The sequence below is a fragment of the Kryptolebias marmoratus genome, linkage group LG1 (assembly GCF_001649575.2).
Source record: "Kryptolebias marmoratus isolate JLee-2015 linkage group LG1, ASM164957v2, whole genome shotgun sequence".
NCBI classification, from domain to species: Eukaryota; Metazoa; Chordata; class Actinopteri; order Cyprinodontiformes; family Rivulidae; genus Kryptolebias; species Kryptolebias marmoratus.
The window spans coordinates 12,168,312-12,194,985 of NC_051430.1; the positions used below are offsets into that span (position 1 = coordinate 12,168,312).

Genomic DNA, 26,674 nt, shown 5'->3' on the forward strand with positions numbered 1-26,674 from the left:
TAACCCAGCTGGGACTGAGGACAGTTCAGAAGTGAACCATACAGATTCTGAAGGAATCAAACTTTTCACTGTGTGTGTGTGTGTGTGTGTGTGTGTGTGTTGAACAGTCCCGCCCTCCCTGAGGCCCCGGCACGATGTCGACACAGACATAGTGACCCCTCATGTTGGTAAATCAGTCATCTTGAGATGTGAAGCCCAAGGTGTTCCTGAGCCAGAGGTCACGTGGTACAAGAATGGGCTGCAACTGGCTTCAGGGGACGGGCTGAAGATAGATCGCCACCAGCTGGAGATCATGGGAGTTCAGGTCGGGATAACTTCATTACATCGTGCTCGAGTCCTACAGTAAACAAAACAAAATCTATTTAAAGTGGCTTTCAGCAACACATTTCAACCAGATTTTCTGTGTTTACTGTTTGATGTGTACATGTTTCATTCATGGCATATGTGACATAATAATTTATAGCATTTTCTCTCTTGTTAATAGACCACAGATGGTGGCACATATACATGCAAAGTGTCCAATGTGGCTGGACAGGTGGACAGGACATTCAGGCTGATGATTCATGGTAAGAATACCTCTAAAGTGTATGTTAACTTTCTAAACAACCATCTCTGAATAGCTGTGGTTCACATGTTTGGGCTAACAGCAGAAATATATTTCCACAGTTCTACCAAAGCTGGATGGGCCTCTGAGGGAGATACTAAATTATACCCTGGGTTCCCATGTGGCCCTGGTGTGCGAGGCCACAGGCGTACCCGTCCCCAGCATTACCTGGCTCAAAGATGGAACTCCTATAGGTAAATTGAAGGCAGTGACGGAGCAAATTGCTAAAGTTAGGATGCGTCATGTGTGACAGCTAAACGTGCCGATGTTCCTGCTCAGTTAGCAGTTTGCAGTGGCAGTGGTCTGTTCGAGGTAACAGGCTGGAGCTGGGGCCTCTAAGTTTGTCCCATGCTGGGACATACACGTGTGTAGCCAAGAACAGCGAGGGTCAAACACAGAAAGACTACACACTCATAGTGCAAGGTAAAGACTTTTCTTTCCAGCCGTCGAACTGTATTTACACATATCCTTAATGGGAATGGGTTGGACTCTTTTGTGGCTCCCAGTACCACCCACCATCCTGAGCTCTGACCAAGCATCTGACGTAAGTGCACCTGTGGGAAAGGAGCTGACCCTGGAGTGCAGAGCAAACGGAATCCCAGCGCCCCACCTCAGCTGGCTGAAAGATGGCGTGTCTTTAGTGGGCTCGGACACACATCACATCTCGTAAGTCATTCACAGTTCCTCTGGATCAAAAGTTTGAAGTATTTAGAACAGGAGGAATTTTCATTTGGCTCTTAGTTTTTTCCTCAGTTTATTTTACATGTAGTATAAGGATCAATTAACGCCATTCCCCGAAGGTTTGTAAAATGACACCACTAATCATCGTGGAGGATAACGAGCATACCAATAAAATGATTCATAGCCAGTTGCCTAATTTCACCGAGGACTACCAAGAGCAGCTGTTTTGCAGCTGTTTGTGTTCTGATACAGTCATCACAACTTCCTCAGCCAGAGAAAACAAATCTGTGTTTGTGTGAAAATCGTGGGATGATGATGAGCGCAATGATGAGAGGATAATTCTCAGTTTCAGATGAGATGGTGGTGGCGGTGTGCTGGAGTTTAGACAGGAAAAAATTATGTAAAAACAATAAGCGTGTCTGAATTCCTGCAGTGCAACCCCAGATGGAAGCACGCTGACCCTAATGAGGCTCAGTCCTGAGGATTCTGGGACATACACCTGCATGGCTGTGAACCCAGCAGGCCAGGAAAGCAAAATCTACACCCTCGTCATTCTCGGTTGGTAATGACATACATTTTATCTTTGTTAAAGTTTAAGAGTTATATTATAACTCGCCTTGGTTTGTCACAGTTCCACCATCTATCTCTGGCGAGACCACCGTCCCCAGAGAGGTGCAGGTCACACAGGACAGCATAGTGACCCTGGAGTGTCAGGCAGCAGGAAACCCTCCTCCTCAGATCAGCTGGCTGAAGAACGGCCGCCCTCTGCTCCTCTCTCCTCGCACACGCCTCCTCTCTGGTGACTCTTTACTCAGGTCAGTTTAAATCCATGTAGCAATGTTTTAAACAGATTACATTTTTGTAGATAATGTCTTTCTAAATGTTCTTTATTTAAAAAAAACAACAACAGGATAGCTCCCATCCAGCTGTCTGATTCTGGAGTGTACACATGTGTAGCATGGAGTCAAGCTGGTCACGCTGAGCTCAGCTATGATGTGCAGGTTCAAGGTAAAAATCAAAACATGACCAATCCTCCTCAGAGACGATATAAAGACGTCACTCAGGGTGTATTTTTGGTCTGCAGTGCCCCCTGGTGTGGACAATGTGGAACCAGTGGAACCAGTTACAGTCGTCCGGGGATCTGTGGTGACGTTAACCTGCGAGGCACGTGGCGTTCCTCCTCCCACACTGACCTGGATGAAAGACGGCCAGCCACTGTCTCTTCACCGCAACCTGCTGCTGGATGGCGAGGAGACCCGGCTGCAGCTGCCAGATGTGGCTCCCTCGGATGAAGGCTTCTACAGCTGCGTGGCCAGCAACCAGGCTGGAAGCAGCACTAAGAGCTTCAACCTCACCGTGCTTGGTAAAACTCACTGTTTATTTTCATTTGCTCTCCATCCAAAAGTCATGATGTAAACTCATTAAATGCCGAGCCCAAACATGCTGCTGTCTGATGTAGTGCCTCCAAAGATATCCCGCCCCGGATCTCCAGAAGAGCTGACCATAGCAATAAACAGCCCACTTGAGCTGGAGTGCTCCGCTGTGGGGGTCCCTCCTCCCACCCTCAGCTGGCTCAAGGATGGTCAGCCACTGGAGGGACCTGCTGTAATTCAGCAGGATGGACAATTTGTTCGGATCAGCAAAGTTCAGGTACATTACATCTTAACTGTGTGAGCACATGAACAACAGATTACAGTAATAATAATCATAAATAAGTCGTCAAAATTGCATTTTTTTTTAGATATAAAAAACAAAGTAAATTTATCATGTTTGAACCTTTATGTAAGTACAGAACATTGTCATTGCAACGGGAGTTTTGACAGCATCATTCCAGGATAAAACAGAGCTGTATGCCAGAGCTACTCAAGCTGTTTAATGCGCTTCGTTTAAAGGTGGAGGATGCGGGTCTGTACACCTGCTTGGCCAGCAGCCTCGCTGGAGAGGATGGAAAAAGCCACTGGGTTCGAGTCCAAGGTGACACAAGCCGTTCTTCCTAAAACTTCAACGCTGAAGAAATATATCATGTCCTCCCTTTCCCTAAAGGTCCTCATTCACTTTCACCTGGGACTCCACCTTCTTTGCTTTATGACTCATCAGCAGACTTTTTACAGCACATCTCTGTTTTTCTCTGTGAAAAGCTAAACTTGCGTTTCTATAATGTGAACACCCAAGTTTTAAATGTGTCTTAATCTGTCTCTAAACCTTTTATGTTTTTGGTGAGATATTTTTAAGGAGTTTAGAAAAAAAAAAAACAAGCTCCAAGGGAATTTTTTTTTGCTGTCATGAATTCTTATGTTTCAGTGAGAGCTGTAGCTTAATAATCCCTGTTTGTATTTCAGTCCCACCAACGCTGCTTGGCTCTGGGGATGTGAAAACCTTGACTGTGCCAGTTAATGGACACCTGACATTAGAGTGCTTGGCTGACAGTGACCCCCCTCCTGATATAGAGTGGTACAAGGATAAGGCCAAACTGCAGGTACAAAGAAAAAGAAAAAAGCTGCACTGAGCTCTTCCAATATATTGAGCTCCTCTGACCCACAGATTGTGTTCTCCTCCTCTCCTCCTGTTAAATCAGCTGGGTGGTCGTATCCAGCGCCTGGCTGGAGGTCAGTACCTGGAGATCCAGGAAGTCAAGCCTGCGGACAGCGGCCAGTACAGCTGTGTGGTTACTAACATGGCTGGAAGCACAAGTCTCTTCTTCACAGTGGAGATTCTCTGTAAGTAGAAACATATGAATGTAACTTTAGGGAAAACTTTTATATTGAAATACTTTAGTCAACAGTGTTTCCACAGTTGGTCACATTAGTTTCTTGCCTATTCCAGTAAAAATGCTGTAATTTATTAAGGCCAAACTCTACGACTAGATGCTAAAACAATAATAATAACTGAATAACTGAAGTGTGTATTTTTTTTGCCAATGCTTCTGTTTGTTTAATTATTGATATTGTTTAAATGTTCTCACATTGTGTGTTTGAGAAAATCAGAGATGACTTTTTTTTTGTTTTGAAATGTGCATCTGGTTTGTATTTAAAAAGAGAATCTAAAAGGAGTGGTTAATTATACAGAGTGAAGAAATAGAGATTAAAAGAAAGCCACAGTCATATAAATAATATTGGGCATGTTTTATTTTGTGGTTGTTGTAAAATAGGACGGCGGGAGCTTACTTTGTCTGTGTTATTGTTGTTTTTACTTGAAATCAATGCAATATGCATTCTTTAGGCTTAAACAAAATGAAATATCTGACGTATGAAGTTAAAAAAAATTGAAAACAACCAACTCTCTAACCATTCTTGATAATAACCTGTTTTGGGTTTAAGAAATGAGAAATGTGATGATTCTGCCAAACAAGGAGCCTTTATTGTGTAAAGTTGAATTTCTCCCAACGATTTGGGTTGTTAGACTAAACAACATGATGTACAATATAAATACTTTTAAATTACAGGGAAAAAATGTTTTTGAAAACAGTTTTCATTGCTACACCCGGTCTCTGAAACGAGTTTGTGTTTGTTTTTCCAGTGCCGCCGGTGATAAAGGACGGTACCTCCATGGTAACTGTTCCTATGGGTCAGGATGCAGTTTTACCCTGTGAAGTTCAAGGTGACTCCTCACCCACAGTCATGTGGAGGAAAGATGGCTTCCCTCTGCCTGGAAATAATAATAAGTATGTTCTTAGATAATATAAGACATTTACTAGAGCATGCTTTATGCTCACCAAAGTCAGTTATATACAGGACAAAGCATAATGATCATTTATCGTTTAACTCCAGGTACACCATGTTGTCAGAAGGCTCCTTGCAAATACACGGGACTCATCTGAATGATGCTGGTCGTTACTACTGCACAGTGTCCAACCAGGCTGGCTCCGATCACAGAGGAATGGATCTTCATGTATTTGGTAAATACAGCATATTGTTTCATTAAGAGTCTGCAAGTGTTTTCTCTGTAAAAGTGAAGAATGATAGCCCTTCCATTGAGCTTTTTTTGTATTTACCTTTATGTCTATATAGTAATCTAAAGCTCTCTTTTTTTTTGGTTGTTGTTGTTGTTTTTGTCTTTCTTTTTATCAGTGGCCCCTTCGATCAGTCCAGGTCCGTTTAACGTGACAGCAACCACTGGAACAAGAGCTGTGCTGAGCTGTGAGACAACAGGCATACCTGCACCTAAAGTATCCTGGAAGAGGAATGGAACCCCAGTTGATACTAGCCAGTCTTCTGGTGCATACAGGTAAAAAAAAACAAAAAAAAAACTGCAGCTGTACTCTCTGAATACACAGTAAATCTGCAGTACAACTCACGCTCATTCTCCTCGGTCACTCATCCAGGTTATTATCTTCTGGGTCTCTTGTTCTTTTGTCTCCATCCACCGAGGATGAAGGGTATTTTGAGTGCACGGCGGTGAATGATGCCGGAGAGGAGCGCAGGGTAATCGAAGTTATCCTGCAAGGTAATGATTTGGAGCCATGTACCATAACCAGAATGCAAACCTCAATTTCAGATGGCTGAATTCTTGATTTTGGTTTATTCCTCCGTAGTGCCACCATCTATTGAGGATGATGTCACAGCAGTTAAGGCTGTGAAAATGTCCCCTGTGGTGTTGCCTTGTCGCGTGCATGGACGCCCTCAACCCACTGTAACTTGGTCCAAAGGTGGGGCTAAACTGAGCACAAGGGGAGGAAGTTATCGTGTTCTTCCCACTGGTAAGACAGTTAATCTAAGGATGTGTTCAGGATTTACAGCTCCTCACGTTGCGAATGCTGTTCAGCTGTTCTGGTCAATTCGATGCAGGGATGTTGGAGATTATTGCTGCTTTGCCAAGCCATGCTGGCAGATACACATGCTCAGCCCGTAACCCTGCCGGAGTGGCTCACAAACACATCTCTCTCACAGTACAAGGTAGGCTCTCTATAGGGGCCCGCTGTCAGTCATCGTGCAAACATGATTTCAGTGGGCATAACGTATGAACCCAAACCGTGTGCTCGTCTGTACACTTAAGAGCCACCAGAGATCAGACCAACGGCGGAGGAAGTACAAGTAGTGTTGCATCATGGAACTGTTCTTCCCTGTGAGGTCCAAGGCTTCCCAAGACCATCAATCACCTGGCAGAGAGAGGGAGTTCCCATAGCAGCAGGTTACGTGCACTACACTCAGTTTGTTAAAAAAAATAAAATAGAAATCTGAGCTGACACTGGTGTCTGTCACTGTCATACAAATGTGTCACACTGAAGCAGATTTCATCACCAGGACTGTGGTATTGCCATGAAATAGGGCCTAACCTGACAGTTCTCGCTGCAACATTTCTGATACTGATTATGTACTCCTGATCCCGTGTTGGCTGCAGGTCACAGGCTGGCTGTGCTCTCAAACGGAGCTCTGAAGTTCTCTCGTGTGACACTTGGCGACGCAGGAACCTACCAGTGCCTGGCAAAGAATGACGCCGGCGTAACTGTAGCAAAAACCAAACTAGTCCTACAAGGTAATGTAGACTTTTGATTGCACTGACAGACAGAGAGCAGTGAGTTTCTATTTCTTGTAGCTTTACTGTACAACACATGAGCAAAGAAATAAAAGATGGCCGCTCATCATTCCTAAAAATCAGTTTTCAGGCATTTAGAAGTTAATATCTGCTCACCTCGTGTTTTTTTTTTTCAGTTCCACCTGTGCTGAGTGTGCCTCGTGTTAAGTACACTGCTGTCCTGGGTCAGCCGGTCAGTCTGGAGTGTGTGGCTGACGGGCAGCCGCAACCTGAAGTGACTTGGCACAAGGATAGAAGGCCACTGATTGATGGGGCTCATCTACGTCTCTTTGCCAATGGAACTCTGGCAATTACTTCCACACAGCGCAGCGATGCAGGACTTTACACGTGTACGGCCAAAAACGTGGCGGGAAGAACCAGCCACGATATGAGGCTGCTCGTTCAAGGTGATAGAAGGCTTTAACACCGCCTCACATTGTGCCGGGACAAGAACAAATGAATGTAGTTGATATTTCTGTTGCCTTTCAGTCCCACCCATGATTCCTCCTGCACAGACCCAGCTGTCAGTCATCCAGGGTTTTCAGGCCCTTCTGCCCTGTGCCGCTCAGGGTTCACCAGAACCCAGAGTGTCATGGGAGAAGAACGGCGCCGTCGTGCCCAACCTTCCCGGCAAATTCACAGTCCTGCGATCCGGAGAGTTGATCATAGAGAGAACTGAGGTTAGACTAAATATTCCGAACCCCACCCAACTTTAGTTCTGTTTTGAGAAATCAATTTTTAACCTTTTTTTTTTTTTTTTTACACAGCTAGGAGATGCTGGTGTATTCACATGCGTAGCCACAAACCCTGCAGGCTCTGTGAGACAAGACATCCACCTGTCCATCAACACAAGGCCAGCCTTCAAAGAGCTGCCAGGTGATGTAACCCTTAACAAAGGACAGAACCTGGCCCTGTCCTGCCACGCGCAGGGAACTCCTCCTCCCACCATCTCCTGGACTGTCAATAACAAACCTTTTAAAGGTATTGTGTTTCAATCTTTTCAGTTCAGAGGCTGTAAAATATGTCCCGTGGAATATAAACGTTTCATAGCTCTTCATTCTCATTCATCTCGGTGTTGTGACACGTTAATCTTCAAAGTATTTCGGGATAAAACTGCATGTTGTACGTTGATCCATCTGACAGCATTGATTAAAACTGTTCCAGGAGCAGCTGTAGATGAAGCAGGCAGGAGCTCAGTCATCATTGAGAATGTGACTGTGAACGATGCTGGGACCTACGTGTGCTTGGCAGAAAACAGCGTGGGCTCCATTCGAGCGCTCTCGTTTGTGCGGATCAGAGGTGAGCCTTTTCTGTAGGATTTCCTTTGATTGACCCGTTACAAGTGATTCACATCGTACTATAAATATATATCCTGTGGACCTGCAGAGCCTCCAGTGTTGAAGGGTGAAGCCCACATGTCTCAGATGGTCGTCCAGGGTGGCTCTGCAATGCTGGACTGTCCTGTTCACGGGGACCCCAGCCCCGTCCTCCGCTGGCTCAGAAATGGGAAGCCCTTACACCGCCTTCTCCGAATGCAAACCCTCCACAACGGATCCTTGGTCATTTACAGCATCACTGTAAATATGTTTCTTTTATCACTCTGCTTTCTCCATCCCGCTTTAGTAACCCTGTCTGGAGACAAGCATTGCTAAACAATGTGACTCACATTTGAATATTTATCTCTTCTTCAGCAAACAGCAGCAAATGTTTCATGTTGTGGGGAACAATAAATCAGTTTTTTTAATACTTCCCCAGCTTGATTTGCAGTCACCTTGGATGGAGGAACAGTGTGTGACTGTCCCGCAGTGTCATGCCTCCACCCAAATCAGATTCAGTTCAGCCACAGAGGCTAACAGCATTAGCAACGAAGGGAAGGAAAGAACAGAACTGCGTGTTCTCAGCCTCTCCCTCCTTCGCCTGTAACCTTGTTATGCTCTGTATCTGCTGCTGTAATTGCACAGCCTGCAGCTGAGACTTTCTCACAGATGGATGACTGTCCTTCCCACGGAGCACTCTAATGTTAAATTTACCCTCTCTGGCTGAGTCATGTCTATCATGACAGTTTCATTGGAATCAAATAAGCAGCCCCGTAGAAAATGTCAACTTTCGTCTTCAGTGTTTCCTTTTTTTGTAAAAGACAAAAAAATGACTTAAAGAGGGGTCTGTCCTGAAAGTTTATTATAGCATTGAAGCCATGTTGTCTTATCTGTCTGATCTACAGGCTGCAGATGAAGGAGAGTATCAGTGTGTGGCTAAGAGTGAGGCTGGAACAGCTGAGAGGACCATTAATCTCAAGGTTCAGAGTGAGTTCTCCTTGTACAACGACACATGCTTAAATGATGAACAATAGGAAATGAGAAACACATTCTCACCAGTGAATGTGCTTGGGTTTTTGTTTAATGGAAGCGCTCAGCTATTTGTCTAAACCAAAGTCATTTTTGCAGCCGAAGAAATAAACATAAAATCCTCTCTTCTTCCCTGTCTCAGTTAATGGGGGTTACTCCAACTGGGAGGAGTGGGGTCTGTGCAGCAGCACGTGTGGGCAAGGTTTTCAAGAACGAATCAGATCCTGCAACAATCCAGAACCTGCAAACGGTGGCCGCTCCTGCAGCGGTCCAAGGATCGACTCCAGGAAATGTCAGGCTGGTCTGTGCCCAGGTAGGACACAGTTTATTTCCTTGTTTTTTTAATCTACCCATGAAAATAGTAAATTGAAATTATTTGACATGTTTGGCTGTTATTTTTCTCACTGTTTGTGTTGGGGACAGGCGAGGTTCCACGTAAGACCAGAGGCAGCCTGATCGGGATGGTGAATGAGAGAGAGTTTGGTGTTTCTCTCCTGGAGGCCAACATTACAGACAATGTGGAGGAGGGCAGCAGCACTCTGCATGCACACCTCGACAACATCCCCCCCACTGTGGGTGAGTTTGAGCACATAAAAACACTGAAAGCTGGTCTTTTCAGAGAGGTATTTTCAGTAAGTTGCACTCGATTCACATTTTATATTTGCACAAGTTAGAAAGCTTTGGAGAACAATCCCCAAAGATTTAACTGTGAATTTCTATCTTAAACACAAACTCATTTTTGGAAATAAAAGTATGTTGATAATTCTTCAGTCCATTCAGGTTATCCTTGAAGATCTCAGCCTAACCTTTATCAAGCATTTTAATAAACTACTTCATAGTAAAGCTGTGGAATACACCACTCTGTGATTCTGAAATTGACTTGTTTGTCCTCTGTGGTTCTGTAAGAGTCCAAGAACTGATGACTTCCTGTTGCAGGTCCCCTGTTGCGGGTTTTGGTGTCTGTGTTCACTCCCATCTACTGGACCACGGTGCTTCAGAGCGAAGCCACCAAAAATGGCTACTCCTTCACACAGGGCCAGTTCAGACAGGAGTCTCAGCTGGAGTTTGAGACCGGTGAGATTCAATTTGCCAAATATTCTTACTACAAGCCTCTGATTTATTTAACATGTAACATGAAGCGTGGTGATTTATTCACCCGTCACATAACTGAAATATTGGACCTATCATGTGTTATTGCTTATTTTTCACTTTCAGAAAGGGAATTCAGAGTTATGTGTGTTATGTAAACTGTGGTTTGTGATTAAAACAGCAGTAAACGAACAAGACACATCATACTTTTGTTCTGTAAGGTTTGCTTCTTTAAAAAGTAGCCAGCAGGTGGCAGCACTGTCAACCTTAAATGTGGACACTTCTGCACATGAAACAATTTTTCTTTTTTTTTTTTCTAAATTGCTTCTCACAGGCGAAATCCTTCGCTTGACCCACGTTGCCAGAGGACTGGATTCTGAGGGAGTTCTGCTCATTGACGTTGTAATTAACGGATTCGTACCTCCATCGTTATCATCGTCTCATCTCAGCCTCCAGGTGCGTTCGCTGAAGCGACCACAGAGTCTGTTTAAGGACCTCATTTACACCTTAGCTTCCCAGATACATCGTGCTGGAGAATTTGACCCTGTCATGCTTCAGATGCTTTTCAAATCTGACGGATTTTGCTGCCGTCCCACAGGAGTTTGATGAGTCATACGTGCAGACCGGCCAAGGGCAGCTGTACTCATGGTCATCCCAGAGCCACCGGAGAGGAGGAAGGCCCATGGTGCTGCGCTGTAACCACACCATTATTTACGAGGGTCAGGAGGAGCGCCAGGGCCCTGTGCTCCAGCTGCTCAAAGTCTCCAGGATGAATAGCGTCTACAACATGTTTACTCTTACGATGGACTTCCACATCACCACATCTCTTCTCATACCAGGTCTGGGGAAGACGGCAGCTATAATTTCAACTTTCAACACCACCACATTACAAGAATTACTAAATGAATTTCCAAATGTTGCAAAAGCTAACAGTGGATGAATTTTGACTGCAGATGGTTATGAAGACACATGCCCAAAAGGCTTTGCTCTTGACACAGCCTCCTACTGTGCTGGTAAGTCTTATTTTTTCCCCCTCCATTAATGCCTCATTTGTCTTATTTGAATATTTGTCTCTGTGCCACTGTTTTGTTAACATAACAAAACACTTTTCTATCAGATGAAGATGAGTGTGCGCTGCAGTCCCCCTGCTCTCATTCGTGTAACAACATCATGGGGGGCTTTAGCTGCGCCTGCCCCTCCGGCTTCTCCATTTCTACAGAGAACAACACGTGCCATGGTGAGCTGAGAAAATAGCCTGCTGGTGGCTTCGGTTAATATCAGCCATGTGTAAAATCCTGTTATTTTTTATTATAATTTCATCTCTCATACTACTGTATTATTTTACATGTACTGCTCAGATATCGACGAGTGCTCCCAAGGCTCCCACATGTGCCACTTCAACCAGCAGTGTGTAAACACAGTGGGTACATACCGCTGCCAGGCCAGGTGTGGGTCCGGCTTTAAGCCCAGCCTCGCAGGAACCAGTTGTGAAGGTAAATCACTATTAATCTGTTTGAGCGCATCTCCATTCGCCGTTCATCCAACCAAACTGTGCAGGCAGTGTTGTGCACAGAAAGTGGTGAAATCCTGTGTTGCCAAATTTGTCTTGCAGATGTGGATGAGTGCCAGGAGTCTGCCATCTCTCCGTGCCAGCATCAGTGCCTCAATACTCTGGGTTCCTTCCGCTGTATCTGCCACCCTGGATACCAGCTGTCAGGACATCGCTGCATCGGTCAGTCAGCTTACTCTACACTGTGTTTAAAAGTAGTCACAGGAAATTATACTTGTAGTAGGGAGTAGTTTGATAAAGAATAAAACTACACAAGCAAGCGTGTAAGTCAGATTTTATGATATATTATTGGAACGACCCAGCTGTAATGTTTTCACTTTCACAGACATCAATGAGTGCATGAGGAACGTCTGCCCAGCTCACCAGCAGTGCCGCAACACAGACGGAGGATACCAGTGTTTTGACAGTTGCCCAGCTGGAATGACCACAGCAGAGAACGAAGCCTGTGTGGGTCAGTGACCGTCATGCTCCACTCTCATCCACTTTTATTATTTAGTCTGCGTTAAATTTAGCATCGCAGGATACATAAAACTTTCCATTCTGCATGAAGACAGCATCAGCTCTAGTTAACGCATTTAGGAGCTCAAGAGAAAGGAGGGTTGGGTTTATCCTGACTGGTCAAATGATAACTGCAGCCAATAAAAGACTGACACCGCCAACCCTGAACTGCATGTTAAATGTTGTACTGCACTGACTTTTACGGAATTGTTAGGACACAAGAGGAAGCTGCCTCTTCCTTACAAAGGGAACTAAAACCTTTTGCAAAAATGCCCCTAAGAGATAGTTTTTGGCACAAACTTCATTTTTCCAGCAGCACTATGAACATAGAATATAAATTGAAACAGTTATGGTCTTAGTTTTGGCTGTTTTATTTTTAAAGAAATTAGCCAAGGTCAGCTTTTTCTGCTGCTGTGGCAGCTCGATGGACAGTGCTGCGGTCTCCTGAGGCTGCAGGTTCGACCCCAGGTTGTGCTATAAAACTTTTGTTTGCTGTGGCAACCCATGCAGAGGGGAGCAGCCGAAAGAAAAGACAATATAATTTTCTTAATTTTTTTTAGATATCGACGAGTGCCAGGATGGCAGTCACATGTGTCGCTACACTCAGATCTGTCAGAACACAGTCGGAGGATATGGTTGTGTTTGTCCCAGAGGGTACAGATCCCAGGGTGTAGGGCTGCCATGTTTGGGTGAGACATCAATTTTGTCTGTTTTTAAAAAAAAAAACGCCCCACAATGAACATCCCACTAATAGGAATACACATAAGATGTAACCTGAGTTTCTTTTTCCCTCTCAGACATTGACGAATGTCAGCAAACGCCAAACCCCTGCGCTCACCAGTGCCGCAACGTGCCCGGCAGCTTCAGGTGCCTGTGCCCCCCGGGGACGGTGCTACTTGGGGACGGACGCTCCTGCGCAGGACTGGAGAGGGGGCAGACCTTCGTCAACGGGACGAAGATCAGGACAAGGCTGCGCCCGCAGCTGGTGTCGTCCCTCGGCAGGCCGATCCTCTCTCGTTCCAACGGAGCATCTAGGATTACCAGACAGAGCTGTCCCGTGGGCTACACCAACAGAGACGGCACGTGTGTCGGTAAGTTTCGATCAGAATTTAGTCACAGCTTTGGGATATGGTGTCTGTAACTGTATCATGACAAATACATAACCGCATGATTTTTCTGTGTGTAGACGTGGATGAGTGTTTGCTCAGGAAGCCATGTCAACACGAATGCAGAAACACAATCGGCAGTTTTCAGTGTCTGTGCCCCCCTGGATACCAGCTGCTACCCAATGGCAGAAGCTGCAAAGGTAAGACTCTCTGACAGTCTCTGAATGACACAACTTTGAACTTCTCTTTAACTTACGGATAAGTTCCTTTCCCTTTTTTTATTTTGAACAATAGACATTGATGAGTGTGTTGAACAAGGAGTTCAGTGTGAACACAACCAGATGTGTTTCAATACCAGAGGGGGGTACCAGTGTCTGGACACACCGTGTCCTGCATCCTACCAAAGTGGAAGAAGTCCTGGGTAAATTGCATGACTTATAAGGCAATGTTGGAAGACATTATTGAAGCAGCAAGTGAAAATACACACTGCTTGTGCTGTTGTGACACTGATGCATGTTGTTTTTCCTGCTACGCTCTAAAGGACATGCTATAGGCCCTGCTCTCAGGACTGCGCCACCGGAGGCTCTCCTCTGGTCCTGCAGTACAAGCTGCTCACTCTTCCCTCCGGCATACCGGCTAATTACAACGTGATACGGCTATCGGCGTTCTCCGAGTCAGGAATCCTGCAGGAGCGTACTTCTTTTACAATACTTGAGCAAGAACCGGTGACGGGCATGATAGGACGGGTGTTCGGTATCAAGGATGAGGCTGGCAGGGGGATAATCTTCACCCTGCGGGTTCTGGAGAGACCGGGACTTGTACGGCTCAAAGTGCAGGCCACCACCATCTCACTACAGGGCCGTATTACATACCAGAGCATCTTCATCATCTACATCTCGATCTCAGCGTACCCCTACTGAGCTGACAGGCTGTTTTACACAAGACTCACTCCTTCAGCAGCCTTTTGGATGCCTGTCCCCTTCGAGACTAATCAGACTGCGCAGAAACTATGGCATTTTACTCATTTGTGAGTAAATGTTTTAGTGAAAAACAGTCCAGTAAAGAAAAACAAAGTTGCCATCAGCAGGATTAGTTCATTTGATTACAAAGCTGAGCATCCAGTAGTGAATCATCTGAACTGATCTATTGCCTTTTTCGGGAAAGGAACGCCAAACGTCTTTTTTTTTTTATTATTAGAAAACGCAGCATGTTAAAAACATAACGGAAACCAAGCACTAAAACATTTAGTGTAGATCAAGAACTTTCATATAAATACGTGCTTTCCTCTCCAAATGTTCCACAGTTAGCCATTTTTTATGTCCATTTCAAATGCTGAATATCTAATTTTGAAGCTTACTTGGAGTTACAAGTCGGCTGCAAATCTTTCCGCAGCTCTAAAATTGTACGTTTCCCCGTATTATTTATTTAAGATGTTTGGAATCATCACTGTTTAAATAAGCCTTTGTCACAGGGGGTTTGAGTTCACATAGATCTACTGGGTTTGTATTGGCACATGATAACAGTGACTTATGGCTGCGTATTTAAAGCGTAACAGTCTATCTTATGTGTTTTTTGTACTCTTTTATAACATTTATTTTGTCAAATTAAGTGTCAAAGGTGCTATTTTGAATGTATTTGTGTTTTATGTGATTGGTGCTGATGTTTAAAAGAAAAGTAAAAATCTTTTTTTCTCCCCTACACAAAACTACTAAATTGGACCACAGTATCTGTGTATCAAGTATCTGCAGTACGGATGCAAACAGCAAATCTTTCTCAATTCAGTGACGCTCTACATGCTCTAGTTAAGTAGTAAAATGTGCTGAGAAGGAAGTCACTTGGAAGCCATAAAATGTCCACAACATCAGTAAAAGGTTTAACCCGAAATTAAACAAATATGCGCCGTTGCTTCACGAGTTTCAGGTTTTGTACAAATAAAATGGACAAAACATTTGTTTTTGTTTTATTCCACCTAGTGCCGCCAGTTTCTCTCGCTCGTTTTATTCCGATTGAGCAACTTTCTGCAGCCGGACATTTTGTAAACTCATCTCGCAGCTGGTGACCGGCTCTGTTGCATTTATTAGCCAAAAAGGAGCACATCCACAACTCATCGCCTCCCACCTGAGGAAATTTAAAATCTGGAGTTTGGATCATTTCAGCCACAGCTGATTTCAAAACAGACCTCCAATAGCCTTTTTAATAATCTCTTTCTTACTACATCTCTTTATTTGGGTTGTTAACTTTGATTAGCATGGAAATCTTAGTCTGCCTTTAACTTGATATGTGGATTTTGAAGAAAAGACCTTAATGTTTTAATCGTCAGGAGTCTCTATATGTTACAGTAATCCAACAAAGACCCAGTAAACAAGCTACAAGTTGTTCTATCTAATGCCATTTCAACAATAGAAGAGTGGAAATGTAATTCCAAAATGTATCTCGATGATAATGTGGAAAAACGATGAAGTGACAGAACAATATACGGTTACCGACTGACGTCTGTTCTTGCTCCAGCGGGACACTAAAGTTGCACAGTTTATGTTGTAGTGTTGCTGCTGTGAAATACTGAAGAGGAAGAAAAACGTGTGCAACTGTGATTGACGATGAATGGCGCCGGGCTCCCAGTAGAGATCTGCTACTGGTTCATCTGCCAGAATTGCGTCACTGATTGTCATCACAGATTTTCAACAGTTCAATGGAACAACACAGAGAAAGAATAAATGAAGAAAAATTCAAATAAAGAAACATTTAAGAAGTTTATATAATATCAAAGTGCAGTTCTGAGGGGTTTCATGCAGGTCCTATTTTTCCTAACGTGTTCAAATTTGCAGCTCTTATTTAAACAGAAATCCAGCTGCTTTTTTGTCGGGGTTTTTTGTTGTGTATTAAAGTAGTACAAGTAGTAGACAAGTATTTGGTGGATGATGCAGCGGAGGTTAAAGTGAAGAAGGTAACTAAAGTTTTCTTTCAGGAGGTTACAGAGCTGACCCACCAGCTACAGACTGAGCTCATGATGAACTCGTGCAAAAACTGTAAGAACTGCTCATCATCCCACGACAGTCTTTGGGGTCAACCCTGATTGATGGCCCTAATCAAGAAAACCTGGAGCTAAACGTGATGCTTTAAAAAGAAATAAGAATTAACAGCACAGGAAGAGGCCCAAAAGCTGACGCAACGAGCTCGATAGGCTTAAGAGAGGCGTTCACGCAATTCTCTGAAGAGAATCATCACCGCTGGGATTTTACGCATAAAAAATCTTTACCCTCTGCAATCAAATCTAAAAAGTTGTATCGGACTTGCTTTACAGACAGGAAATGTGAGGTCATTGCCTTTGGTAATACCTCAGCTGCTCAGTAGATGGAGCCGGGTTCAATTTCTTTATCTTTCATATGATGAAACATGTCCTGTGCCAGCACGCCTGAGTTTCTCAACTGTCTTTCATACACAAAACCTCTGGTGATAATAACAGACATAAGCAGATAAGAAGAACAAATTACCACAATTCAGAAAGCTGTGTTTGTGTCCATTTATTTCTCGCAACATGCGAGGTTGTTGAATGATGTGAACAGGGTTATACACACCTGATCTTTGTTTACGTGAAACGAGTGAGAGAGAAGATCACGGAATGTGAGAACTGGGAAAGAGCTGATGCTTTTGTGTGTGTACATCTGTGTACTTGGGTTTTCTTCCTCCTTTCGAACCTACGTTGGTCCCCATAAGGATCTGTGGTCCCCATAAGGACTACTGGTCCCCATAAGGACCTGTAGTCCAGTCTTAATACTGTGGAACATCATTTTGGGGTTAGGGGTTAGCTAAGGGAATGAGTCTCTGCCTCAGTAGGAGGAGTTCAAGTATCTGGGGGACTTGTTCATGAGATTGTGTAGGATGGAGCAGAAGATGGATCGACGGATCAGCGCCTCGTCTGCGGTAATGTGGGCGTTGCTTCCGTCTGCCATGGTGAAGAAAGACTTGAGTTGAAAGGCAAAGCTCTTAATTTACTGGTCCGTCTATGTTCCTACCCTCACCAGTGGTCATGAGGTTTGAATCATGACCGAAAGAACGAGATCTTGGATACAAGCGGCTGATATGAACTTCCTCTGTAGGGTGGCCGGGCTCAGCCTTGGAGACAAACTGAGGAACTCGGTCATCCAGGGGGAGCTCAGATTAGAGCTACTCTGTATCAAAAGAGTTAGTTGAAGTGGTTCAGGCATCTGTTCAGGATGCCTCCTAAATGCTTCCCATTGAAGGTTTTGCAGGCAGGGTAGACCTAGAACTCACTGGAGGGATTACTTATTTCTCTGGCCTGGGAACGCCTTGGGATCCTCCAGAAGGAGCTGGGGAGTGTCGCTGGGGAGAGGAATGTCTGGATTTCCCTCCTGCCTGATTCTTCAACTACTAAGCGATAGAAGATGGATGGAGGGATGTATGGATGGGTTAGGTTTAGGGCTAAGGTGTGAATTATGTTTAGGTTAATGGCGATAATGATAATGGTTAGAGGACTGTGTTAGCTCAGTGGTCAGTGCTGTGGTCTTGTAATCCTGAGGTTTCAGCTCCTAAATGCTCCTAAATGCTCCTAAATGCGTTAACTAGAGCAGGTGTCAGGAAGGACATACGGCATATAACAATTGCCAAATCTTTCATGCGAGTTTGCTTGCTGAGGCAACCCTTGAAGAAGGGAGCAGATGAAAGAAAAACAACATGTACTGATAATGGTCAAGGTTAGGCTAGCACCGAGTCGCAACAGAAGACATTTTAGGGCACTGTTTAAAACATTCACATGCATTACAAAAAGCCAATTAGTAAAAGTTATCTATCTAAGGAAGCCAGCAGATTGCGTTGAATCTTCGCTTCGTTGCAGTCTCCCATCCTGAGCAGCACGTTGGCAACAGTGGAAAGGAAAAACTCCCTTTTGACAGGAAGAAACCTCCAGCAGAACCCGAACCAGAACCAGGCTCAGGATGGCCACCATCTGTTTTGACCGGCTGGGGTTTGAGAGGACAGGAAAGAGACACAGACAAACACAGGATGGCCGGTCCAGATGTGGTTTCTACTGGAAGAGAGACATAGAAAAACACATGTTAATAATAGAAATAATTACAAATACAAACATGGAGAGTAGAGTGAGTAAAGACAGCAGCAGAGGGAGGAAATGTTGTCAGTTTGTCCTCCAGCAGTCTAAACATATAGCAGCATAACTAAGGGAGAGCTCAACACGAACTATAGGATTTATCAGAAAGGAAAGTTTAAGTCTAGTCTTAAGACTTTCCTAGTCTTGGGTGTCAATACAGTGTTCTAATAAGGAAGGAAATACAAATTTGTGTATGTGTGTTTTACTTTTTTTCTATGCATTTTCACATGCCTTTTAATATGGCAAAAAAACAAAATTACTAACCTGGAAAAGGAGGGGTAATAGATGGAACTGCCAAGAATATCTTCTTTTAGTTGGTTTATGTCCGTAAAATCATTCTCATCATGTTTTCCATGCAGCTTCATCATTTCTGACTGTAAAACATCTGAATTTAATTAAAACCACGTGTGCCGCGTCTTTGCTGCATAGGCAAGAACTACTCCACTTGGACTTTAGCAGATACACATAAACAGAAGATGCAGTGGTAGCAAATAGCTCGAGAAAATCGCTATAAAAAGATTGAGACAGAGGCATTAGTTTCGAAGAAAAACAGCAGGACTGCACTCAGACCTGCAGGCGAGTCATTCATTACGGTTTAAAAAGCTTCACTAACTCCCTGTAACTTATAAACTACTGTAAGGCAGACTGAAGGCTGTTTCCCCTTTTCTATAAAACACAAGCCATTACAGAAAATGAAGACCTAAAGCTGAGCGATGGCTGCCGAGTGCCATCTCCCCTGCTGCTTTACACAGTCAGGATGTCAGTGGAAATGGAGACTCGCTGCGCTCCACTCGCTAATGAGCACAACCCTGCTGCCTGGTAGAGGGTTCAAGCGGCGGCGCTCAGAACATAACCGCCATCAACAAATTACATCTGCAAACAAATCAATTCTTCAAGTCAAAGTCTTGTCAAAACATTTCATTTGGTCCTCCACACTCTGTCTCAGATTAAACGCCAAAATTTATCCAGGCTGCTTTTACATAACATATACAAGTTGAAGCAGCACTCCTCAATATTTACAGAGGAACAATTGTGCTGAACCGTTTGAAATGTTTATGGCAATTGGAATGGACTGATCATTATCTGTTTTTTTTTGTTTTGTTTTGACAACCCCACTGTATTACTATAGAAGCAGCTGCTTTCAGAAGAAAACTAAATGTGTTTACAACCTGACAAATCTCAAACAGATGCATGCCGGTGCAAATAGCGGAGCTTGAAGCATCTAAAACTACTTATTTACTTAGCTTGCGCAAAGGTCTTAGTCAGATGTGGAAAAAAATGGCACAACGTAGGAGTGCTTTCACAAGTGGGACCTCTGTTTATTTGTATCAGTTACTAGTGTGAAGTGAATGAACAGAAAAGCAATCGAAATCAAATCAATATTTGGTGTCACCACCATTTGGATTCAAAAACAGCATCAGTTCCTCTTGGTATGCTTGGTATATAGTTTTAATTGGAACTCAGCAGGTAACCACAGAGTCCCAGATCTTCTAAAAACGTAGTTCTTTAACACTGAAGGTGGTGCTTAATGATGTTAGTTGTATATTTGAGGTCGTTGTTCTGCTGCATAGTAAATTTAGGCTAATTAACTAATAATTCCGACCATAACCCACAGCTTTATTTGTAGAAATGAAGCCCTGAACTAGCTTTGTTGTTGCCTCCAGGCTCTCTCCAGCCTCGTGAAACAAACTGCCTTCTGCAACAACCAAACATTTTGAAATTTGGACTCATTTGTCCGGAGCACTCCTGAGAGCTTTCTGCACCCATAGTTCAAATGCTTTCCAGCATACATAAGTCACTTGGCCTTGTTTTTTTAATGAGATGGTTTGGCTTTTTGGCAACAATTCTTCCACGACGAACACTTCTGGCTCAACTTCTTTGTGTAGCACATGGGTGTACCCGGGTCCCACAGCTCTGTGACCCCTCTGAGCTGATGGCTACTGGACATTCTCCAATTCCAAGTCTTCCTTCAGCCAAGCACAGAGTTTCTGGTCTTCACCATTGCCCAATTCTTCATGTTTCTTCCAAAGAGCTTGAACAAAACATCTTGAAGTCTCCAGCAAAGTCTCTTTTTGCCAAGGAAAGGCCAATTCTGATGTGGTAGAACAACCTCGAGTCTTGTAGCTGTGCTAAGTTTCATCATGTTGTTTGACCTTTGACATGAAACCAACTTCTACAGCACATGTGTCAAACTGTCCTGCATGTTTTTCGATGTGTTCTTGCTTTAAAACACCTGGTTTAAATGGATGACCAGTGGACATGCTTCTGGATAACTTTATGATTTGATAAGTAGGCGAATAAAGCATTTGGATCAGGTGTGTTGGAGCAGAAAAACCTAAAACTTCCAGGACAGTGGACCTCGAGGCCTGGAGTTTGACACCCCTGTTCTACAGCTTCCAACCCTGGCACTTTAGTTATTCCTTGTCCAGTTTTAAGTCTCCAACACAGCTACTTCTGCTTTAGTTAGTGACTGTGTTACATCTGATCATCAGCACCTGTTTGGTATAACTCTTTAATCATACACCTAGCTACATCCCTACAAAATCAGACTGTGCAAGTGTATGTGTAAAAACTGATACTGTCTTTTTCATTTGTTCGCTCAGTTTGCATTTTGTAAATTTATGAAACTAAACAAAACAAACATTGAATTTATATTTGCAGAAGATTTCTTAATTTGCAGCATTTTCATTCGTATCAACCAAGGTGATGGTTGCTAAAAGTAAAACCCAACTTTCTAAGCCCCTGATGCATTTTAAACACATTTCTTTTAGTCAGAAACGGCTACAAAATAAGCCAAAAGCGGGCTTAAATTCTGTAACTGACGTAAAAGCCAAAATCAAGCAATTTGTAAGTCACTTTTGTACGCTCGAGAACAAACTCTTGGGTGAACAGCTTTCCTGAAGCTGCACAAAGCGGCGATTTAAAAAAAGCCAGACACAAGTGCTTTAAAAAAAAAGAAATGGAATGAAAAAAATGAGTAATGCTCTGGTTTCAGACAGTCTAAACTTTCCTGTCTGTAGCTATGAGTGGGGAGATTGAGGAGAACTATGACGCGGTGACTCTGAACTAATAGTAAATGTGAAGTGATGGATGCTGAGCAGAAAACTGTCAGCATCGTTAGGGGTATCGTTGGACAGGGTACACCTGCAGTTGCATCACAGAAATGATTTAAAACTGGTTTTAAATTTCCCAGAACCAATTTCGTCCTAGAATCACTTGAAGAAGTTAAAATAAACTTGGAGAACTGGTCCATTCTTCTTCAGCAATCCTTTGGCTCTCGCATGTGTGAAACAATGAGCCTCATCCACTCATTAATGCGGGATGTTTGAAATGCACATTGCTGCTCGGCTGCACGTCACGGCGACGGTTTGAACATAAAGATGCTGGCAACATCAATTTTGCCAGACCACACTTTGTTGACAGGAGTGTGGAGACAGCTTTACAACGCTGAGGTTTCTTTTCCAGATGACGTATCAAGTTTCTGGCTTCAGATGCTTCAACTGCAATAATTGTAACGATCGATGTACAGAGGTGGTCTGTTTGTAACCAGGATTTTACCCCATGGCTTGTTGGAAATTAGCTATGCACAGATGAAAAAGGATGAGATGTCAATATTTACTTGTTGCCATAGAAGCCGAGAATTATAAATGGAGTTTAAAAGAAAAAAATACCCCGAAGGGAAAAAGTATAAAGTGGAATAATTATGAGCAATGGCTACTTTGCGAATAATCTGAGTGGTTAAAATAAAAAAAGAGTTGCTCGTGTACTCTTTTCTAAATGTGTTCTCAGTGCCTTTGTGTCTTTAAATGTTTCGACAGAGAAACGTTGAAAGGGTTGAACGTGGCCAGAGATCTGGAGCAGAAGTGTCGGCGTGAGCATGAGCTCATGGAGATCAGAATTGCAGACATAATAGCCTGCTTCAACGAAGTGCTGCCCGCAAAAGCCGTCTCCTCTCTCAGTGTGGCAATAAAATACAAGCACGCTGTGTGGCAGGTTTCCTTTACATCATTCTTTTCAGCCAGCTCGACACATTTTCCTGCACACATTAGGCGACAGCTTGCCAAGCATATCAGTTGGTTTTGGACGACTGTTTACTTCTTACAGGCCAGTGTGAGACTTCGTATGGGGGAACGCGTAGCCAGTGATATCGCAACAGGGACAATGTTCTTTTCAAAACCACCCACAATGCTCCTTTATTTTTTATCGGCTGCAAAAAGGAAATTCAAAGGTGACACGGGCTTATCTTTGTCATAATAATGCCTTCGCTTGTTTCAAACACGCTGGAAATGAAGCTGTTGTGTGAGAGCATGTGTCTGGTTGAGTTTCCCTGCGAGTAAAAAGTCTGACTTCATCCCCACAGAGCTCAACCACAGGAGTTCCATCCATCCTGCTCCCAGTCTGCCAGCCAAGTCCTGTTTCCTACCATAATTCCCTGCAACAGCAGATGGAAATGAGGGGTGGGGGTGGGGGGCTAGTATTGAATCAAACATTTGGTAGTTACAAATGGAAAGAGGTAGAATGACAACCGCATGCACGATTCTCAAAGCTCAAATCTCAAAGCTACTGTTTTGGGTTTGGTTTTACATTTCACTTCTTTCTCCTCAGCCCAGGAAATACAGAAGAACTACAGATGTCAGATTTTATTGTTCCAAATCCTCATACACACACACACAAATACATTTTATTCCAATGAAACCGAATTTCCAGACTCAAGTGGATGTTAACTATTAGCAGAGGAGCTCGAGGTACAGGAAGGTAACAGTAGACTGCTGACCACGGTTGTGTGTTAATGTGTGAATCAAGCGGAATTTACTGTGTAAGATTCAATTACAGCTATACAAACTAAAAATTAGATTAGGGCTTTTTGACTTTAGGCTACACAAATCAAAGTGTGCAGTATGAAATCTGGCATAAATGATAAAACTGCAAACATAACAAATTCAGATTGTTATGGAACTCTCGTGGTGCTTTCAGCCACCTTCCAGCACATTGCTCATATTATATGTCTTTCACACTGAGACCTGGTAGTGGCACACTAAGCTGTTTCCTAATGGTACTTTTCCAGTAAAAGAAGAAGAAAAACAACTCAAAAGTGTCTTGACGTCTTTCTGCCATCATAGTTTGTTTTGAAAGGATTATAAAGTGGAAACTCAGGTCACTGGTGAGCTCAGCTTTACTGTCAGAATAGGTGCATCCCCCCTCCACATTGATCCGTTGGATCGGTGAAAATGAAGGATTATAAAGAGTCCCAGTGAGCGGGATTAGCAGCAGCACACGTCTCTGTGTCCAGAGCTGCATTAGAGGAGTTTTATAGCCGCAGGATTTGGGGTGAGTAAACTTTAATATGCTGCAAGTCCCAACCGTGTGGTTTTAGGCAAAATCATCGAACAGGAAAGGTCCTAAATAATAAAGCAGCAACTGAGATAGGCACTCATCAAATCTGCCTTCTCTGCTTTTAAACAGTTTGTTGTTATGCTGATACTTATTATACTGTGTAGCCCTACACAAGTAGAGGACAAAATAAGCATGTATTGTGAGAAGCACGAATGTCTGCAAGTTGGCCCTATATATTCGTAGCGGTGGCTCAAAAGGGAGGGGGAAGAACCACGTTAGATGAGACCATTGGGATATACATTTGAATATTCAAAAGAAACCAAATAACTACAAATTCGAAGAGTGACTTGGCTTAAAATGCCCATCCTTAACTACAAAAAACAGCTCTACAAACCAACTATTTTCTTCGAGCTAAAGGAGGATCATTAAATGAGAAAGATGCTTTTAACAATCAGCAGTTAGCAGGAAAACTAAAAGTTGTGCAGCTTGCACCTCTAAACATTTGGCAGACCGGGCAAGTTTGCCACCCCCTCAGGGTAGTCTGTGCCGCACCGGCTGAGCCTTTGTTTACCAGACCCTCAGCACTAATCAGTCTGCTGAGATTTACGGCCCAGACAGGAGCTGTAATTGTCAATCTCGCTTTAGTTATTGTTCTCAGACACAGCCCCTGAAGCTACCGAAATACCTTCTCACGCCAATGCGAAAGGCAGCACCTGAAGATGACAAGCAAGACATTTTGCGAGCTGCATCACACAGCAAAATGAAAGCATGCCCCTCGGCAAGTACACTGTTTAAGTACTTAGCTTGTTTTCTTCCTAAAAAATGAAAGAAAAAAAATAAATCCAAGATTGCACATCAAGATATTTTAGGTGGGTAAGAAGGCAAACAAACTTTTTGTAAAGACAACATATTTCCGATTTAAATAAACTTTATCATACATTATAAGCATGAAGAACAGGGGGAAAAAACACACGCACCAAGCTGAAAACAGGGAAATAAAACTACCCTCGGGCTGTCTGTTGTCAACCATATGCCCGGCTCGCCTGAGTCTGTAATCACGCTGTTGTAAAATGACTTTTTAAAGTTCAAGCTGTTTGTTTCAAGTGTTTCCACAGCTGTTCTCCAATCTCTACACAGCAGCAAGACCAGATCCTGGCGACTTCATGATAAGCTTTAATGCGCAAATATCTCACGCAGTCAGAACCAGCAGGTTGCGACTGGAACAAAGAGGCCCCTCTTCTACCCCCGTTCAAAGGTGTGGAATGGGATGAGATGGAAATATTATTGCAATAAAAAGCTTCAAAGCACAGAGGTAAAAACAAAAGCCCCGACCAGTGACTATGACGTAAATATGGCGCTGACTTTGAGGCACCTGTTGCACCTGCTGGTCTGGCAAAATATGAAAAACCCTTCACGATTCAGACGGTTTTAATATTTGAAGGCAATTCTGCGCCAGGTGCTTGAATTTGAAAGTGTTGCAGTAACCTTAGTTGAGAAGAGGCTCAGGAAAGAAGCCGTGACATGTTCAAAAGTTCTACTTAAGCAGCATCATTTGCTGCCAAAACCTTGTTATTTCCTGTCTGACATGCCATAGATCATCAACAAATTTGTGAAAAGTAAAATGAAGAGGGGGGGGGGGGCTGACATCAGTGGATCCACAGCCCACATAACTGCAAACACAGAATTACCTCATAAGAAAGGAATGGGCCAAACATGGCTTTAATAAAGGCATGTTACACCACTTCTAAGAGTCAGTCAACACAGTACTTTTTTTTTATTATTTTGTTTTAAAGGAAAACCAAAAGACATCATCCCACGCTGCAAGCAGTGTTTCTCTTGGCAGCCCCCGGGTTTAGTTATCTTCAGTTCCTTATTCACATTTCGTGCTCTGAATCAGAGATTTTTCTGTTGGAACTGACCAGGCTGGTGACTCATCCCCAGACACGTGACCTCTTACAGTGCGACCCCAAGAAATGAGGTGGTACAGGAGGGCCTGGCAGCCATCCGTCATTGATGGTGTCCTTAGACATGTCGTAGAGCACGATTACAGCATGCTTTTTGGCCTTTCCTCTCGGCACTGACAATTTCATGCTTCTTGAAATCCAATACAGGCTTATATTTAGTTTGTCCTCCCCTGCATTTTACAACCTGCACAGAGCCAACAAATACTCCTGACTTATGAGACATGGCAGTTAATAGCTGTTGTATGAAATACTACTGCCCGCGGCAACAAACTGGAATCACTTTGCTGTTTCTTTGTTGCAAAAAAAAAACCACAGCAGCAGCAAGTCATCAGAGGGATGACCACCTAAAAAGGATGATAAATGGAAGACGGCTCTGGAGACTAAAACATGTTAATAATGATACTGGAATGCTACATTTTAAAAAACAAGTTAATGCTGCTCGGCTAAAACCTTTCATCCAGTTTAAGGTCAGCTCACGAGCACGGCGCTAAATGTCTCCTGAAATAAGAGGCGCTTTGTTGCACAATGTGTGGATGCTTTTTAGCAACATGCAGTATGCTGTGAGTGAAGCACTTAAGTTAATTACACTTTAATAATTGTGCATAAATAGACATGAGCAGTGTTTCAAACTGCTAAATTACTAACAGCTACTCCAAAACAGCAATGGTCACAAAACACAAAAAAACAAAAACTACAGCGTAAGTTCAAACCATGCAGTGACTGAGTTAAACACAGCAGAGGGTAATGGAGATAAACTGGCAGCCATTTTGGTCAAACCAAGTATTTGGTGCTAATGATGTTATGTGTAACATAATCCAAATATTGTAATAAAAAAATGTTTTATAACTCC

The 26,674-nt window shown here is 43.4% G+C and overlaps 1 protein-coding gene across 4 annotated transcripts in view; it reads left to right on the top strand.

Annotated features, from left to right (window-relative positions):
- Nucleotides 1–14,659, top strand: part of hmcn2 (hemicentin 2) — a 41,846-nt gene extending 27,187 nt beyond the window's left edge. For all 4 annotated transcript variants that reach the window (XM_037978299.1, XM_037978301.1, XM_017417334.3 and 1 more), the window contains 42 exons: nt 108–304; nt 485–566; nt 667–798; nt 884–1,027; nt 1,111–1,270; nt 1,719–1,843; nt 1,917–2,100; nt 2,196–2,293; nt 2,370–2,648; nt 2,745–2,935; nt 3,178–3,259; nt 3,625–3,761; nt 3,861–4,002; nt 4,802–4,946; nt 5,053–5,180; nt 5,353–5,509; nt 5,607–5,728; nt 5,817–5,981; nt 6,070–6,177; nt 6,278–6,412; nt 6,623–6,757; nt 6,934–7,203; nt 7,286–7,476; nt 7,564–7,777; nt 7,961–8,095; nt 8,183–8,373; nt 9,018–9,099; nt 9,284–9,454; nt 9,565–9,717; nt 10,078–10,215; nt 10,565–10,686; nt 10,829–11,069; nt 11,184–11,243; nt 11,348–11,467; nt 11,589–11,723; nt 11,843–11,962; nt 12,126–12,251; nt 12,859–12,987; nt 13,096–13,389; nt 13,485–13,604; nt 13,699–13,825; nt 13,946–14,659. In XM_037978299.1, the coding sequence (XP_037834227.1) occupies nt 108–304; nt 485–566; nt 667–798; nt 884–1,027; nt 1,111–1,270; nt 1,719–1,843; nt 1,917–2,100; nt 2,196–2,293; nt 2,370–2,648; nt 2,745–2,935; nt 3,178–3,259; nt 3,625–3,761; nt 3,861–4,002; nt 4,802–4,946; nt 5,053–5,180; nt 5,353–5,509; nt 5,607–5,728; nt 5,817–5,981; nt 6,070–6,177; nt 6,278–6,412; nt 6,623–6,757; nt 6,934–7,203; nt 7,286–7,476; nt 7,564–7,777; nt 7,961–8,095; nt 8,183–8,373; nt 9,018–9,099; nt 9,284–9,454; nt 9,565–9,717; nt 10,078–10,215; nt 10,565–10,686; nt 10,829–11,069; nt 11,184–11,243; nt 11,348–11,467; nt 11,589–11,723; nt 11,843–11,962; nt 12,126–12,251; nt 12,859–12,987; nt 13,096–13,389; nt 13,485–13,604; nt 13,699–13,825; nt 13,946–14,324 (6,566 nt within the window). In that variant the 3' untranslated portion in view covers nt 14,325–14,659. The remainder of the gene's footprint in view (nt 1–107; nt 305–484; nt 567–666; nt 799–883; nt 1,028–1,110; nt 1,271–1,718; nt 1,844–1,916; nt 2,101–2,195; nt 2,294–2,369; nt 2,649–2,744; nt 2,936–3,177; nt 3,260–3,624; nt 3,762–3,860; nt 4,003–4,801; nt 4,947–5,052; nt 5,181–5,352; nt 5,510–5,606; nt 5,729–5,816; nt 5,982–6,069; nt 6,178–6,277; nt 6,413–6,622; nt 6,758–6,933; nt 7,204–7,285; nt 7,477–7,563; nt 7,778–7,960; nt 8,096–8,182; nt 8,374–9,017; nt 9,100–9,283; nt 9,455–9,564; nt 9,718–10,077; nt 10,216–10,564; nt 10,687–10,828; nt 11,070–11,183; nt 11,244–11,347; nt 11,468–11,588; nt 11,724–11,842; nt 11,963–12,125; nt 12,252–12,858; nt 12,988–13,095; nt 13,390–13,484; nt 13,605–13,698; nt 13,826–13,945) is intronic.
- Nucleotides 14,660–26,674: the final 12,015 nt, after the last annotated feature.